This window comes from Sebastes fasciatus, chromosome 1 (assembly GCF_043250625.1).
Source record: "Sebastes fasciatus isolate fSebFas1 chromosome 1, fSebFas1.pri, whole genome shotgun sequence".
Taxonomy (NCBI): domain Eukaryota; kingdom Metazoa; phylum Chordata; class Actinopteri; order Perciformes; family Sebastidae; genus Sebastes; species Sebastes fasciatus.
Window position 1 is genome coordinate 22,666,863 of NC_133795.1, and position 18,529 is coordinate 22,685,391.

Here is an 18,529-nt window from a genome sequence, read left to right on the forward strand (position 1 = left end):
ATAAACAAAGCTTTATTGGGAAAACCAACAATAAGACTGTAAGTAAAGTACCTCAAGCTTTAATTTGCCTCAAGTCCTTTACACTTCACCTACTAAGATTATTATTCATGTTAGGCCTTAAGCACATTCTGCACTATGAAAAAGCAGTCAGGACTTTGTTTGTTTCTTTACTCAGTATGCATCTGTTGTGTATTGTGCCTCCTGCAGGAGTGTCAAAGTACAGAGAAGAGAAACCTCAGTGGAAAGAAAAAAAGAAAGAAGAGCCATCCATTTCTGCATCCATCCAGTCATCTATCCATCCAGCTGCAGAGAGGAGGACGAGCCCCTCACCACCACCACCCACTGAGCGAGACAAGGAAGATGCAAAGGGGGTAACTGGGGAGGTGAAGGAGGTGCAGGTAGAACTTTTAGAGCAGGAAAAAGAAACTCAGCCAGTTGAGAGAGTGCAAAAGCGAGGGGAAGAAGAGGTGATGAAAATTATACATGTGTTAGCTAGTGATGAGGAGCAAAAAGGAGAATCGAAGGAACTGGTAAGTGGCTCTTTGCTTTCAACGTCCATCTCCTTACCTCCTTGTCGTCTTGACAGCGTTGTGGACAAACATTTGGGCGACTTCTCCTCTGAGATGCAGCTCCTCCTGCAGGAGCAGAGCGTTCATTACAGCTTCCCACAGCCCCCACACTCCACTTCAAACACAGAAACCGCCGCACCTCAACACACACTCCCACACACCCCCATATCTCAGTTTTCACAGTATGTGTCTTTCTACAACCCCTGCCCCCCAGTCCAGGACTACGTTAGCTCGCTACAAGACAGGATTGACAGCATGCTAACAGATTTTGATGACAGCTGGCCGAGCCACAAGCCTGGCACCAACCGGACTGATGTTGATGCCGCACTGGCAAACAGAGTTAGTGATTTTGTGTCCAGCATCCGAGCAGCTAATGCTAAACCAGGCGAAGATGATGACGGCCTCTGTGATGAACTGACTGCTGCTGATGTCGGTACGTCAGTCAGTCAGAATCCTGCACCCCACAGAGGAGGTGAAGTGTGGCAGCAACTTACAATCACCAAACAGGTAACTGATGCTACAAATGACAGGAGCCCCCCAACGTCTCATGTCACTTTATCTGTTACTACCTCTGCGTCTGATTCTGTCTACAACCCTACCAACACTTCCGTCCTCATTCCTCCTCCTAACAAGTCCCCACAGTCCCACTGGAAACCCCAGCAAAGTCACACTTCAGATATCAATAGAACAGTCGCGCATAACATCAGACAAACACAAGACAATGGCACCACCAGGACTGTACATTTTACCCCTGGTGTAGAAGGTGGGAGCAGTTTTGCGGGTGCAAACTTTGAGGTGACTTTGTCAGGGTTCAGTGGCGTCTCTAAGCCCTCGACAGACCCGTCACACCCCTCTGAGCCGGTCTCCAGTGAGGCCTCTGCGTCCGTCCCCGTGCTCACCACAGAAACCGCTTCCCCGGCCACCGCCCTGAGCTCCCTGATCAGCCGGCTGCAGCCAGAAGTGTTCAACAACCTGGTGGAGATATTCAAAGACGTCAAGAGGAACTCCCTGCAGTTCTACCTCCACAGCACCGAGTCAGTGGACCAGGTCCATGAAGACGTCAAGGTAATAGGCAGTACAGTTGCAATGAAAATAGATGAGCGCTGATGCCTCAACACATCCAAACCTATGTTAATATTTTAGTTTTAGTTGTCATCAATGAATGTGAAATATCGATGTCTTTATAATTTAGAAGATTCTGGTGAAAAGACAATCACTGATTAAAAAGTTAGAAAGGTAATTAAGATTAAAAAATGGAATGGAATGTCAGAGCTTCATAAAGACTTGAAGATTTGAAATCTGGTTTTGCTTTCTTCAAGAGGCTCTTTTAAAATATGGTGTAAAAGTAAGACTTTATTGATGTTGAATTATTATACATTTGTGTATATACAGTGTGTGTGTGTGCGCTCTGATGTTGTAGGAATACCTGTTGAAGCAAGGAAATGCGGAGCAGAATCCTGAGGCTTTTCTGAACCAAGAAAACTCTACAGACAGACTGCTGGTCATCATTAAGAACAAAGACATAGCTGGACACATACACAAGGTACCTAAGGAATAATCAGTTTAATAACTACTGGCTTCACTTGCAGGTCCACGGAGGGTTAAATTTAGTATTTTTTTGTCAACCTTCCTCTGACTTGACCGGCGGTCTGCAGTAGATGAGAGGTGATCCAACCCTCTTTTTTTGAACACTTGTACTGGAAAATATAATTCTTACTCTGTATGCAGTAGAAAAGTAGTGTTTGAAGGCATCCCAGCAATGTTTTCCAGCTCTTTCTGGGGGACCCCGCAGTGTTTCCAGGCCAGACAAGATATATACTGTAATCTCTCCAGCGTGTTCTGGGTCTACCCGGGGCCTCTTACCAGTTGGACATGCACGGAAAACCTCTAATGCCTACTTCAGACTACACAACTTTAGCCCGGATTTTCCACTCCCCAACAGTTTTTGGAGCTCCCCGACAAAGCGTTGAAATTGTGTCGCCTGAAACAATAGGAACTTACTGTATGTGCTGCATTTGCAACATGGAGCAAAGTTGTTGTTGAACCTAGAGATATAAATAGTAAAAAAGAGTGTTGAGACATGCAATTTTGTAAACACGTGCCAAAAGCAACATAGCAATGTGCCTCGTTTATGGTATTTCATCATTTACCGTGTATTTCTTGCGTGTTTTCATGACAAAACGTAGTTTGGAAACCTCATGGGGGATTCCGCTCGGTGAAAAATCCTGTAGTGCGTGACCCCCTGCAGCCGGTCAGTCATGTAGTGTGAAAACCACAACGACGAAAAGACTCCTGATTACAAGACAGCAAGTTGTGTAGTGTGAACAGTACTGTGATCTGAAGACTTTGAAAGTCGTATAGTGTGAACTTAAATTAAAGGGAGGCGTCCAGGAGACATTCTGATCAGATGCCCGAACCACCTCAGCTAGCCCCTTTAGACGCCAAGGAGCGCTGTACTCTGAGTAACCTCTGGATGTCTGAGTTCCTCACCCTATCTCTAAGGCTGAGCCCAGCCACCCTACGTGGGAAACTCATTTCATCCGCTTCTTTACCTGTATTTTCTTGTATTTGCTTAATAATCACAATGAAATATGGACCAAGTCAAGTTATTTTGGTCCACCTCTCCCCTTTGTGCCCATTTTTTTCTTCCTCTATTTATCTCTCTTGCTTATTTTCAAACTTAGCGAGGCATTTATTTGTGTTTTGTGAGGATAAATAGAGAGTGAGAAATCACACCTGTAACAAAACATGCATCATTTGTGCACAGACATGTAAACCTGCATCTTGTAGTGGGAGACCCCCCCCACTCTTCTCATTTCGCTATTATAACCATAGCCATCCAGTAAATCTGTCCAGCGTGAAAAATAGATGGTGAGTAACAGGAGGTGTGTTAATGTGTTTGTGTACACATCAGATCCCAGGTCTGGTGTCTCTGAAGCGACAAGCCTCTGTGGTGTTTGTGGGAATCGATACTTTGGATGACATCAGGAACAACAGCTACAACGAGCTTTTTGTCTCTGGAGGCTGCATTGTTTCAGACGAGTTCGTCCTCAATCCAGACTACATCACTTGCGGTAAGTCTGGGATTACATATCCAACTAATTTTTTTAGGTCATTGTAATGGAACATTTCTGCAACTAGTCATACACTAATCCCACTTAACACATAATATTGATAATCTTACTTTCAGGAAATATAAATAAATTTTGTCATAGTGAAAAATAATGTATTATCATGTGAAAGGCAGCACTTGTATTGAACTTGTTGTTTGTATTCATTTAACTGATGTGCTGATTAATGCGATGTTGTTCTGCAGAGCGACTGGCTGCACTGCTGATGCTCCTGGAGCAGCACAGCTCTCTAGAGAGCGTCTGGAGGTGGAAGATTCACTGCAAAACCCACAAGAAATTAAGAGAACAAGCCAGGTACTGATTCTGAGTCTGCACTGTATAATGGCCCACACTGTAGCACAACACACACAAGATGAAACTGTAATATGTTTAATGACTTGTGCTGAATGGATTTATGATTGATAGAGAATTAATATTTATCAACAGTTTAGAAGCGTAGCCTGTTTTTGTTTGTTTTTCTCTCCTTTGATTTACAGGCGTAGTCGGTCACTGCATGTCTAGGCATGTCATATCGTTATTTTCAGAATATCTCATCATAGGCATCATTTGGCATGTCAGTGGTCCTATACATGTTGTAAGACAGTTTTATTCAAAGAACACTAAACAAAACATATTTATATTAGGGCTGTCAAAGTTACACATTTTGTGGTAACGTGTTAAATTCGTTTTAATGCCACTAATTTCTTTAATGCATTAACTCAATCGATCTTTCAGAGGTTATAGCGGGCTCAGTTTTAAAGCTAGAGTGAAGATACGCACATGACATTAGAAAACCTAAAGAATCCATTGGTACCATCCATGTCATACTAGCTTGTTGTGAAAGAGGCTAAACACAGAGGTAAGGAAAAACTGGCATGGCCATTTTCAAAGGGGACCCTTGACCTCTGACCTCAAGATATGTGAATGAAAATGGGTTCTATGGGTACCCACGAGTCTCCCCTTTACAGACATGCTGTAAAGGGGATGATGATCACATGCAGTTTGGGGCAAGTCATAGTCAAGTCAGCACACTGACACACTGACAGCTGTTGAGTTTGCCATGTTATGATTTGAGCCTATTTTTTATGCTAAATGCAGTACCTGTGAGGGTTACTGGACAATATTTGTTACTGTTTTGTGTTAATTGATTTCCAATAATAAATATATACATATGTTTGCATAGAGCAGCATATTTGCCCACTCCCATGTTGATAAGAGTATTAAATACTTGACAAATCTCCCTTTAAGGTAAATGAACAGATAAAAAGGTGTGATTAATTTGCGATTAATCGCAATTAAATATTTTAATCAATTGACAGCCCTAATTTATTTATCTATTTATTAGTGTTCCAGAAATATTGGTATGTTGATCAGAGCCTTTTCAATGTCATAAAAATGAATAGGTTTTTGCTATGCAGTCAGTCTGTTAGCTGCACCAGAGCCCTGGGTTTTTTCTAATCCCATATTTCTTTACATTTTGGCACATCTACTCCATTAAAAGTAATGTTGAATTAGCCACTAGCAAGTTCCTGTTTGCACTATAACCATGGACACAGACAGCTTTCAACTGGATTACTTTGATGTTGAGGAAAACATTTTGACATAATTAAGAGGCAAGATTTTAGGTCATAAGTGCCTATTTTATATGACTTCCAAGTGGATTTATGGCCATTTTTCCTCAATGGAGACACTGATATACAATGTTTCCAGCAGTGTTATGACTTTGAGAAGAAGGGGTGTGATTGTCACCAGTGTTCAAAGGGTTACAGCCCCACACAGGCAAAGCTGAAGATCTCCTAAAACATGGACTCTCCCTGAAGTGATCAAGACAGTGTAGATGAAATAAAACCAGTGTCAGCTCACATACCTTATGGAACTGGCTATAGACACCACCTCGACAAGCCCAGGTGACTTTCTCCAACTAATTCATAACTTGGAGAGTTTGACTTTTAGTCGTAGTCAGTATCCTGTTTACCCAACAGAAGCACAGTTAACATACTCGCTACCACATCCTGCAGATGGAATGCAGGTCATATTCGTTGCAGACCGTTTTGAATTACAGACAGGAAAGCAGGTCTTTAAACATTTGTTGTGTGTTCGTTTGGTCGTCAGGTTCAGGAGAGATGCAGCCAACCTACTGGACGTACTGTCAGCCTATCAGAAGCGGCAGGTTGTTGAGTTCCTCCCATATCATCACTGCGACATGATGAACCATGAGGCACCTCACCTAGACTGTCTTATGGAGCTCCAGGTCCGATACACACAGTACCGACACACAGTCTTCCTGACCGGTACGTGTGATTACCCAATTAGCTGCTGAGATTTGGAAACTTCATATACCACCTGATGTAGTACTGATGTTACTTGTCTTTTTTTACTCAGAGCATCATTTTGAGAAGTTCCCTGCCCACTCTAGTAATGGCATCATCGTGGCCAGACTTGAAGAACTTCTGCAAAACTTCACCAGATTGGTCGGTTACCATGACATCAAGGACAGGCAGCCAATCATTGATGACATGCTGGCTCCCAAAGGTCAGTATGTGAAATATGTCAAACTTTTCATTTAGATTAGAAAATATAAAAATCCTGTTAAAAATGAAAAGCTTGAAATGTGATGTCTACACTCGCACACACAGAGGGATGAGGAGAGGAGATCCCACAGAGGCGTGTGTGCACTGGTCACGGCGGTCACGCAAAACGTGGGTGCTGGGTGTGAAAATGACTACTGCGTCGGTCTGAAACTAGCTGCGCTGTGGGCCGCTTTGCGCCGGGTCTAAGATAGGGCCCTCTGTCTGCTATTGGTGATGTACTACTTGGTGCTATAAGTAGCTCTCGGCCACTTTCATTTTATCAAGTTAGCTCTCAGAGGAAAGGTGTAGATACTCCTGCTCCGTTCTATGGTTTCTACCCCCTTCCTACCGTCTCTCCCCGTGTCCTACTGTCTCTCCCCGTGTCCTACCATCTCTCCCCGTGTCCTTCCGTCTCTCACCTCTCTCGTGTTCTACCGTCTCTCCCGGTGTTCTACTGTCTCTCCCCGTGTCCTTCCGTCTCTCCCGTGTTCTACCGTCTCTCCCCGTGTTCTACCGTCTCTCCCTTTGTTCTACCGTCTCTCCCCGTGTTCTACCGTCTCTCCCCGTGTTTTACCGTCTCTCCCCGTGTCCTTCCGTCTCTCCCGTGTCCTACTGTCTCTCCCCGTGTCCTACCGTCTCTCCCCGTGTCCTTCCGTCTCTCACCTCTCTCGTGTTCTACCGTCTCTCCCGGTGTTCTACTGTCTCTCCCCGTGTCCTTCCGTCTCTCCCGTGTTCTACCGTCTCTCCCCGTGTTCTACCGTCTCTCCCCGTGTTCTACCGTCTCTCCCCGTGTTTTACCGTCTCTCCCCGTGTCCTACCGTCTCTCCCCGTGTCCTACCGTCTCTCCCCTCTCTCGTGTTCTACTGTCTCTCTCGTGTTCTACCGTCTCTCCCGTGTTCTACCGTCTCTCCCCGTGTTCTACCGTCTCTCCCCGTGTTCTACCGTCTCTCCCCGTGTTCTACCGTCTCTCCCCGTGTTCTACCGTCTCTCCCCGTGTTCTACCGTCTCTCCCTGTGTTCTGTGGTCTTTGTGTTTTACTGTCTTTGTGTTCTAACCAGTGCTCTCCTCTGTCCTCAGGTCTCGGGGGGCAGCTGAGTCATAGTGATTCTGTGTCAGGCTCTGAGCACTCTCCCTCTATCTTCCCAGAACACATCCATCCCCTTTCCTCCTGTGACCAACCCCAACATCTCCTCCAGCAGTCGGGCTCCACCCTCCCCACTCTCTCCCATCTGTCCGACCAGCTCGTCCCGGACGCCTCCTGTAAGGACGGTGTGCCGCACCATTCAGACACAGACTTTGAGGTTCTTCGACTGGCTATCTCACAGTTACGGGCTGAGCGTCAGGCGCAGCAGCAGCAGCAGTTGGACTCTCAGGCAGAGTTGAGCATCAACTCCCTCAAAAGCTTCCTTCCCGAAGTCGTTCGTACAGGTAGCGGTCACACCACCCCTCTTTCAGCTCAAGGATGTCCCACCGAGTTGGTGAATGTCACTCATGACAGGAATGCAGTGGCAGCCACTCTGGAGATGATTCACTCAGCATTGCAACAGGAGCCGGTGGAGGAGAGAAGGAGGGAGGACAGATCAAAGACTCCCACAGAGGGACGGAGGAGAGGAGGAGGAGAGGCTGGAGATCAGAGAGATGGTACTCCAGTAAGAGTGGTGGGGTTACTGGGAGGAAACCGGGGTCCCAGTAATAGTGACACATCCACCCCTTCACCCAGTCAAAGTACAGCTGCAGTGACAGGACCAAGTACACAGACAGACTCAACCAATGACTGGAGAGAGAAAGCCGACCAACAAGGAGAACCTGTATTTCCAGAAGCAGCTGAACCTGCTGCTGCTGCAGCCTCCTCCAGTACCACAGCTTGTCCTGTAGATGGCGACAGATTGAGGTTAGTAAATGATTACTGCCCTTCGTCTACAGTTTAGTTTATAATATAATGGAATCTGTAACATTAAAACTGTCCCTCGGCAGGTTTCTTTGTCATCCTGAAACATAATGTATGCTGGTTCATGTGGGCACTGTGGGACGCGCTGTACATAACTTCTCGGTCAATGTAATGTGAATGGACCTGAACTGGTTTTAGTCTTAATAAAAAGACCACCAGCACAGACTAGTCCGTATATGCAGTGGGGGAATTTCCTTTTAATGATGTTGGATTGTGTTGTAAAGCACTTGAAAATAAGAATTGTTTTGTTTTTGTTAGCTTAGAATAAGCCGTTTATATCTACATAGGGAGTGGGTCCTCTCTCCACGGAGTCCGCCATGTTGCACCGCCATGTTTCTACAGTCGATAACGTTACTCGCTCCCGTCGCCGCTCTCTCTCTCTCTTACTTCACCACTCACTTCCCTCGTACACACACACACTCTATGCACTGCATCGGCGACCGAAGCTCTCCTACACGCTTTGCACACAGGAGAGGCTTCAGTTGGTTGCAATCTCAAACTCACCGCTAGATGCCGCGCCAGATCCTACACGCTGTTCCTTTTAACTGTGCGTTTGTGTGTGCATGATGGATGCATATGGTATTTAATTAGTCTCTACGTTTTCGCAACTGCTCAACACTCTTTCATTGGTCATTTTCAACACCCACAGTCTCCAGCCTGATCTATGTATCTCTTGTGATGCACACAACCGTTCAAAAGTTTTCAATCATGAAAATGAAATGTTTGAAATGTCTTTGTTTTTCTGAGGTGTCTGTTTTTAAAAGACTATATAGCCATATTGACTGTTTGAGTTTTCAAAACACACTGCTTTCATGATTTCTTTCCTGCAGTTTGCCTGTATGTTGCTGCTGAACCTCTTCTTGTTTTCTACCTGTAGAGACACACAGTTGGGCCAGGAACTGCCAATAAGAGGAGAGGGAGCACCAGCTGGCAACAGCACTGCCAGTGGCACCAAGGTAACAGGAAGTATCACTATAGTAACAGAGCAGGACGGCAACTGTTTGCCGGTTCTGATGGACTCCAAAATCGAACGCAGGTGTCAATCTGGGCACTGCTTAGGAGTCTAGTCCACGGTCCAATGTAGTCCCATTTCTATTGGTTTGGTGATATTTAACCGTTCACAAGTACTACCTTGCGGGTCGAGTTACTATAGCCCCTTTCCCACTGGACAAAAAACCCACCAACACCCACTAGCATCTGGCTTTTGCCTTCAGTTGGAAAGGTTACAATTGGCATTCATTCCCGGGACAAATGACCATGAAGTAGTCACAGGTACCTAAACTCCAGTCTCTAACCACCGGATATAATAATGATAACTGTAATTATAATTATCAGTAATATTAGTATGTGTTAGAGTCACAATCCTTCATTGGACCATGGCCTAGGCTCCTAAGCAGTGTCCATATTGACTCTTGAGTTGGATTTTGGAGTCCATCAGAACCGGCTAACATGGCACCCGAACAGGGACCCCACTAATGGTTAAGTAACTAGTAACCAAGTGTAAGGCCCATCCAAGCAAAACCTTAGTACAAAGCGGGATTAAAACCCGTCGGCCAACCTAGAGGTAAAACACGATAGCACTCTATCAAACGACAAATCTTAAGTCCTAAAATTAGTTTGACCCGAAGTCATTAAACTGATATTACCACAGCTAGGAAGTATTCAAAGAGCGCAGAGTACAGACTAAATTATTGTATCCAGCAGAGTAGCTTATTCAAGCCAAAGAGGAGGACAGAAAGCGTGCGCTGTGAGAGAGAAGGCAGGTCAGTTCACTCAGGAGTTGCATGAAGCATTAGCTAAAAGGAGACATAGCCTTGGCGAAGGCGACGACGATCAGACTGTACATACAGACGTCAGCCCCTTGAGACAACGAACGCCTATACCAACTAGGCAACTGGGAAATCCATATCTTAAACTGCCGGGTGGAAAGTTTCAAACCCCCCCACCCTACAGGGTATACTTTTGAATCCAGCAAATAGCCATCTTACCAAAGAAGATGGAGTAGCTTTAGCCATAAGAGAAAAGGGAGGAGAGAACCTCCAGGCAGAATGCAGACAGTGGCTGGAAAATGAACCGGCGGGGGGAATCCCCATCAGGGAATACAGACTTACGCCTAGCCCCCGACTACGACCTAGTCGGACATAACGGTATATGGGGCATTCCATTAGAAATCACTTTCTGACCACACCCCTTTTGATTTGAATGATTTTTCTTCACGTTAACCTGTATAAGAGTGTTAGAACATGGTTTGATTAACCAGAATTACAAGGAGACAGGAGACAGGGGCCCTCAGAGTTGACCCTTATTGGACCCCCACCTTAAGACACAGATATCTTCTTCAAAAATAAACATAAAGGCTCTGACACACCAAGCTGACAGTCGGCCGTCAGACAGTTTGGTGCCGTCAGTGAGCATCAGTCGGCCTAGTTTTTGCGGTGTGTCTTGCACCGTCGGCTCTAGTCTGCACATGCCTGAGGTTTTTCGGCCGATTCAATGTGTTGAATCGGCGGCGGAGCTCGTCGGTGAGAGAAATCACTCTGACTGTTCAGCTTAAACAAATTAGCGCACGAGAAGAAAAATGGAAGTGAGGAAATCACGGCATGAGAAGAGAAATGGAAGTGAGAAAAGCAAGCAAACGAGTAAAGTCAAGAGGGCACACACAGAAGGCTCTTCTAATTTTTCATCTTCATCTCTTCTGATCATTCCGATACACGGATATTTTCAAAATGACATTGCCATCTGGAATGAAGCTAAGTGGTGAGTGAAAGTGGTGTGAAAAAGGTCGGCAAACGCCACTTTGTTTCATGTACGTATCATAACAACGGCTTGTATATCCACCTTCCTAGGTCTTCCGGTTTCCCTTTTTGAATGACGAATACACACTACTGCCACCTGCTGGTGTGGAGAGTTATTTTCTCTCACACAGGTGCAGAACGTACGTGCTAACTGGCTGTAGTCTTTGCAGTGTGTTCAAATGCAACTTGTCAGCCAAGACAAAGGCGACCTGAAGCGATGCAAGAGTCGGCCTTCATCGCCGCCAGTTCTTTGATGTCGGCTTGGTGTGTCTGGGCCTTAACAGTACGGCTCTCTGATTATCGGAAGGCTTGCAAAAAAGGTTATCTAAAAGTCCAATACTTTTGGTCCAAAATAAATAAATAAATATTAAAATCAAGTGATTTATTTGTCCTTTAAATCTTAATTTGCAAAAAACTCGTAAACTACATTATTATTATTTCTTTTTTTTCCATTTTGTTTTAATATGTTTTATAGGGTAGACACTTTTTTACATCTTCTGAAGTTCTCTTGAATTATTAACGAGTTTTTTGCAAATTAAGATTCAACAACCCTCATATGGGAGATGCCTGACGCCCTACCCAGCTCATCCCTCGTAATAAATACCCCAACCGCCAGGATTAAACATCAAAGATTTATCCCCGAAAGGGAAAACATTTTTTTTTCAATCGGGAGCATCTCCTAATGGAGAACTAAAATCACGGAATCCACCGTAAGCATGTTTAACCCCTCTATCCATAGAGGAATAGGCTACTCCTTGCCTCAATTAGATCCTGGATGACCAGAAAGGACCCCCATGAGCGGGAAGTGACCCATGATCTGTACTCTGGAGCTCACCAGAAACACCACCAGCCTAAATGAAACCCCTGACACATCTGTGGAGAAAGAGTCTCTTTTCAAGCTCCCAACCCCTGGTGGGAGACTGAGTCTGTTTTAAGCTGAGTGTCCAGATAGCTTTTTTCGCTGGCAGGGCGCTCTCTCCTCATTGGGAACCATTGAAAAAAGACACTGGTGCTCAGAAAATGGTAAATGGATTTGCATTTATATAGAGCCTTTCTTGTCTTCTGACCACTCAAAGCGCTTTACACTACATGTCAGCATTCACCCATTCACACACACATTCATACACTGGTGGCAGAGGCTGCCATGCAAAGTGACAAAGTGCCGCCCATGAGGATTTAATCTAAATGCTCATTCATACACCGATGGCACGGCCTTCAGGAGCAATTTGGGGTTAAGTATCTTGCTCGAGGACACTTCGACATTTGACCGGAGGATCGAACCGCCGACCTTTAGATTGATGGACGACCTCTGAGCCACAGCCGGCCCCAAAGAAATGCTATTTGGATACTCAGCCTTACTAGGTTTTCCAACGGGTGTTTTATCGTGCTGGGCTTCTACCAGGATATTTATTACTGTCATTCCCCTCGAGGAGTGATTGAGCAGTGTGGTTAGCAGGTCTCTGATGTAATGGATGTCCCTCGGGACTTCCACCCCAACAAAAACAAACAATTCCCCAGAAGAAAGTCCCTCACTACCCCTTACCCAAGCATTATCTGACCTTGTGCAGTAATGGGAGCAAAGAAAAGCCAAAGACCAAGAACAACAGAACCAAACAGATGGCTTTTTAAAAGTGATGGGAGAAAGCTTTACACCCCTCAAGGTTTTTCCTCTAAAAGCCCCAACTGCTGCCCACAACCAGAGGATTTGAGGATACTAAGGGAAAAGCCATCAACAGGGGAGTGGTACCTGGGCCAAAATGGGACACTGATAGGCATAGTGTCATTGGCCAAGTTATGCCAAGTATCATGGTTACACCACTCGGATGCACAATTGTTTCAAAACAATAGAACAGGAAATTGGTTTACACAGATCACTAATGTGCTGCCTTACCTCTAGACCATTACCGGAGGGGAAGACGGGCCCGACAGGGAAAGCCTCTTCCAGGTGCATCTTCTACCACCTGATTGCGGAAGGAAGTTGACTCTTCACGACCATGTCTCACCGACCACACCGGCACTGACGGAAAACAAGGGGGAAGAAAGCAACCTGGAAATACAGGGGACTGCTCAACTAGGCCCTGCCAAGAACCATGAACAACGTCTGCAGCTGTACAACCGCAACGGTGAAAAATTCAGCTATAGACAGCTTTCAAATCCCGTTGTCTGGAAGGATATCACCTATGCCAGACCAGGATGGACACCAGACCACATACCATATCTCAAGCCTGGCAACCAGTATTTGGAGCTCAAGGCTAACAGCACGGTTGTCTTTACTGGCATGGCACCGCCAAATGGAAAAGGTCAGAGGAGGATGGCCTGTGGAGTAACCTGTTACAACCACGAAGAAGGCCCTTGGTGTGAGGTCCAGTCCCAGAATGGTGCCAGGATCTGTATCCTTGCCATCCCTCCGCCAAACGCCCGGATCCCAGCTCAGATGAGGCAGAGACCTCTGGGACAGGATGCAGGAGAAGAGAGTGTGTTGCGAGAGCCAAGAGTGCATTCTGCCAGTGCTCCCTACATGAGCCAGCAAAAAGGAAACCACGCCTAAGAGACTGACCAGCTGACAATACATGCTCTTATCTTAGCTTTGCTCAAAAATGGGAAACTTCACCTTGCTCACGCAACGAGAAGCTTTGTATTCAGTTTTTAAACAATGTATAGTATAAAACGCCCTGTATTTATTCATTCATTCAGTAATTTTTAACCATATATAAGATAAGATGTCCTTCAGCAGGCATGGAAACCCCTCAGCTCCACTGTTTAACAGGAGAAGTACCAGAGAGGAAAAGAAGAACATGGAAGAAGAGAGAACCCTTCACAGGAAACCTTGTTAAATCAATGAATATATAATATATATATAATGAGCGTATTATTTTTACTCTGTAAGAGATTTTGTACATGCTTTTTTATTTCGGTGAATAAAGCCAAGTAGATCACTTGGTCTACTGAAAGACAAATACGATGTCTATGTTGATCACTTACGTCCTCTCTTCCAAGGCCCCTTGTATTCTACAATTCTCTGAAATGTTAGAAATGCTAATCTTTGCCCCTCAAGAGAACCATCAGAACCGGCTAACTCAACCCAAATCCTGCTCTGCCCCGTCTACAACAGATCCAGCAGCCCCAACAACATCTGCAGCAACCGAACAACCAGCCGCTCCAGCCGAGTTCGTCACATCTACAACACAGCCAGCAGCAGCAGTGGGGCGCCGGCTTCCTGCAGCCCCCCCACCTGCAGACCCCCCACCTGCCTCGATTCCCGAACCAGACTTTCTCCCGTGGCCCCATGTTGGGGCCCCTGACTGCCCTGGGGGGTGGCCTCCTGGGGCCCATGCCTGTTTGGCCAGGGGGCCTGGGCCCCGCAGGTGCTGCTGCCCTGGTCTGGGGCTTCCAACAGGCCAGCAGGGACTTCACTGGTCCTAGACCGCTGGGGGTGTACCACAACCCTGCAGGTCAGGGCAGCAGCAGATACAGAGGAGGGCAAAGAGGAGGAGGCTTTAATGGGATGTAGAGAGCTGGTTTAACTGCACCAGCTGAATAACTCCAAGTAATGTTCCCAGAAACTACCACCCTGTTACCAGATAATTGGAGGTTGTGACACGCACACCCCAAATATTAACAGGTGCTGGGCTGAAAGAAGGAGTGACCACACTCTGTATGCAGCTCCCAAGGGTCATTATTTATCACAAAGTCAGGGTGACTTCTGACTCTGATCCGGAACCGTCATAATACTAATCACGTCTCCAAGAATCTGGACGTTTTTCATCTGGTTCATAAACTCGGGTACAGGAAGAATGTTGGAAAATACAAACTCATCTCTTTTTTTTTTTGACGTTTTTGCATTAGTTGATAGTGACAGTAGAGATACAGGCAGGAAATGCCAGCAGAGACAACATGCAAAAGAGGTCCCCGGCTGGAATCAAATCAGGAACGCTGCTGTTACATGGCGTCTCAACCACTAGGCCAACAGATGCCCCCTTAGTGATGTTAGGTTGGAAAAGAATTGATGTTTCAAAAATAGAAAAATAGATTTCAGGCAGATGTAAAGTAACCAAAAACATGATTTACTGTGACAGGAAGGTGTCTTCCATTAAAGGCAGTACAAATCATGTAAAATCAAAGATTGCTGCTCAGCAGCAGTCAGTGTTTCCACTGATGACCGGAAGCTTTGTAACTACTGAATAGTGTTGAACCTGCCTGACATGGATTCTTTTCCACCTTAAAAGTCACTGGTTTGTATTGGGGCTTCTTTTTTTGCGAATACAAACTACAGTTTTTCCGAAAATACTCACTTTGATCTATTGATGACTTACCCAGAACTCGGACTGTTGTTCTCTGCGCTGAACAGTTACGACACCAAACCATCAGAGAAGTAATGCGTATTCTAGGGCTGCAACTAACGAATATTTTCGTTATAGATTAATCTGCAGATTAATTGTTTGGTCTATAAAATGTTGGATGAAAGCTAGTACGCATTCTTTTTTTGCGTACATTACCCACAATGCAACTCGGCGACCGGCAGTTTGTTCGGAAATTCAAGTGTGTAATGCTAATAGTGGCTAGTGTAGCATCCAGCATCTAAAGTCCTAATTTGTATGACTTTAATAGAAGGCACCATTCTTAGTTCTACAGTGGAAACCACTTTTAGTGATCAAGGTTACAGTGATCAACCGCTTATATGGATCAAAAAGCTTGGGACAGAATCATTCTCATACAAATACTGCTTAAATAATTTGCTTATAGTAATCAAGTAGTCTGCTTACAGTGTTCATTTTGGGTCATTTCATACATGACAACATAAGGAAAAACATTTTAAAACTATGTTAAACTAACGTTAATTAAATTTTTGTTTTGCTTTTTACTTTACTTTCTTGATACTTTGCCACGCGGACCGTCTGCTTTCCGGCTGGATACTTCTGCTGTGTGCACACTGATATCATAACGGGAAAAAAGTCATTTTCTCTGAATAAAAAACAAATGCGCAAGGGGAAAGCACCTGTGGTTGAAGCCGCTCGAGTGAAGTGGATTGATGATGCCCCCAAAGTGAAACTCTGCCGACCGATTCCTCGACACCGTAGCGCCGGCAGCTCATGCAGACCGGCGCCCGTCTCCGTGCTTTTCTCCTGACATCACTTTTTTCCCACCCTTTTTAAAGTCACTAAGAAGATCATCTATCACCCTTTTGAATTTGTTGCCAATTTTCAATATTCTTCCTGAAACCAATTGTATGAACTTTTAATTTTATGTTCCCCACCCACATGCTCTTCATCAGATGCTCAGAAACACTCTCACTCCCTATGAAACTCTGTAGATAATGCCCCAAAGATACATAGGTATCACTTGGATTTAATGGCAGTAAAAAGTGACCCTTGTGTAGTACTGTATGCAGAGTGTGGACTAGAAGAAGTTGTTGGAATAGAAACCTGCAGCCTGCTGGGCCTCGGTGTGGAAACCGACTGTTTCCTACCTACTGTAACCACTACATGTTGACCTGTTTGTACTGAACAAGTCAGAAAAACACTAATGGAATATCACCCCCAAAAAAGAAGAAAAGAACAGTTGAGCAAATCTCAAGTTTCTCCAACACGTTTGCAGAGATTTTATTTAATCTCGCTCAGACCTGACCTGGCATGTACATACGTCAGTTTCTGGAGGTGCTTTTAAACTGTGCTTTAGAGAGATCATCTTCTAAATGAATGAATGGGAAAGTGACTAAAAATGTACCTGTTTTCTTTCTGTACGCTGCTCTGAATAAGAGCATTGACTACAATGTTAAAAGACTGGCTTGAACTCACCACCAGCTTGACGGTTTTGACAGTTTTCTGTCGACGAGTAACTATTCTAGCAACCCAACAAATTCATTTCTCAAAAAGAACCCTTGAGGACGATCTCTACAGTGAGCTGCTTATTTGTTCTCGTGGAAGAGACCAAGATGCACCTTGATTCTTAAAGTGGACTCTGAGAATATTAAAGAACTTCAAACCCAACCTGTAAAGGAAGAAGAAAGATGGACGGACTGTCTTCCAGTGGACTCTTTATGTCTTGTAAAAAAAGTTTTTTGTACTGAGTGTTTGGTTTGCTAACCTGGGAGCTGTTTCTGTTTAGATGCTGTTGTATGCACAGTAGGAGGTGACTCTGTAACAGACCAGTTTTAACTTAAGTCATTTTTTATGTTTTCTATTTACATCATTTTTTGTATTAAAAGTTGCCTGCGTAAACCGGCGAGTTTGCCTCGAGATGTTCTTGACCTCAGATTGAGCTACTGCATGATGGTAACGAGAAATCATTGTACAGGCAGTGCACAGTGGAGGGTAAAAGTCTGAGTCACGGATCCACTTGAGCCCCGTTTTCACTGCAGGAACTTTCCCCCGGAACTAAGAACCTTTTGAGGAACTCATTGCATTTCGACCGCAGGGACCAGGGTCTAAATTACGTTCCAGGGCCTTTTTACCCCCAAAAAGGCCCTGGTCGGGGGGTAGTATTCTCTGAAAGTACAGGAACCGTCGCTGATTGGTGAAACACACACACAGCGTCACTGCTTCAACTGTACCGCTTCATTCATAAAACAAGGAAGTACTCTTGTATCAATTTAGGACCATTTTTAAGACGAGGGAAGAACATTTTTCTTTGTTTGATAACATTAAAAGTAAAATTAGGCTCTGCTGTCGGCTTCCCGACTCATTAAAAAAAAGAAAAGAGATGAAGGGCGAGCAGTAACATTAGAAGAGAGGCAGCGCGACGGTACTGTGAAGGAGAGAAGTTATTTTCTGTTTGTTTCACGGCGGTTATGTTCAAAAGCACAAATAAATAACCCTCAAACACTTAACAGATGATTTACTGTGGACAGACGCTGTTAGTATCATTTTCCTCCACATCCAACATGAATCAGTAAATATATGCAGCAGTAAATATCGTCGCAGGGAGACTAACCCTAACATTTATTTTTTTCTAATGTGTTTTTTAGATAAAACGGGTGGAAACACTGAAAAAGTGTTTACTGCTGCGACCACCAGCGGCTCTCGTCATGTCATGTTGCCTTTTCATACGTCAACGGACTAATTTGCCTAATCTTTGCAAGTCTTTAGACCACGGTTGAAACGCAGACAACAGACGACTAAAAGTCCTGGGAACTTTTGGTGGAAACCCGGCTTTGGATCCTAATAAACAAGACCTGATAGGGACTCAAATTGGGCCGTGGTCTAAATTAATTGTAAACGTGTGTATGTTTGATTCAGTTAGGGTTTCCATGTTTACCAGTGTGCCTTCTTGTGATTGTTTACTGTCATCTAACCGTATACGGAGTCCTAAAAATCCTGAAAGATTTATTTTTTTTTATCCCGTCAACTATATGCTGTACGCACAATATCTTGTCAATGATGCGTCTCAAATCCACTCCCCTCCCCTCCATCCGTACCCACTCAGGGATGCCAGTTTTTACAAACTGCATCCAACCACATCTAAAGGCAAATACAATGCCTATAAAACATATCCTGTCCCTTTTGGAAGTTTTACAACATTTAAAGGGACTCTGTAAGAA

The 18,529-nt window shown here is 44.7% G+C and overlaps 1 protein-coding gene across 3 annotated transcripts in view; it reads left to right on the forward strand.

The window, feature by feature from the left end:
• The window catches only part of tasora (transcription activation suppressor a), a 36,373-nt gene extending 19,158 nt beyond the window's left edge, over positions 1 to 17,215 (forward strand). Inside the window, exons 21-29 of one of the 3 annotated variants that reach the window (XM_074637644.1) lie at positions 208 to 1,634; positions 1,990 to 2,112; positions 3,484 to 3,643; positions 3,886 to 3,994; positions 5,792 to 5,970; positions 6,062 to 6,211; positions 7,327 to 8,140; positions 9,075 to 9,153; positions 14,105 to 17,215. In XM_074637644.1, coding sequence (XP_074493745.1) covers positions 208 to 1,634; positions 1,990 to 2,112; positions 3,484 to 3,643; positions 3,886 to 3,994; positions 5,792 to 5,970; positions 6,062 to 6,211; positions 7,327 to 8,140; positions 9,075 to 9,153; positions 14,105 to 14,503 — 3,440 coding nt within the window. In that variant the 3' untranslated portion in view covers positions 14,504 to 17,215. Of the gene's footprint in view, positions 1 to 207; positions 1,635 to 1,989; positions 2,113 to 3,483; positions 3,644 to 3,885; positions 3,995 to 5,791; positions 5,971 to 6,061; positions 6,212 to 7,326; positions 8,141 to 9,074; positions 9,154 to 11,043; positions 13,950 to 14,104 lie in introns of those variants that run through there. The other 2 variants (XM_074637636.1, XM_074637652.1) reach the window with 2 other exon arrangements.
• The last annotated feature ends 1,314 nt before the right edge of the window (positions 17,216 to 18,529 follow it).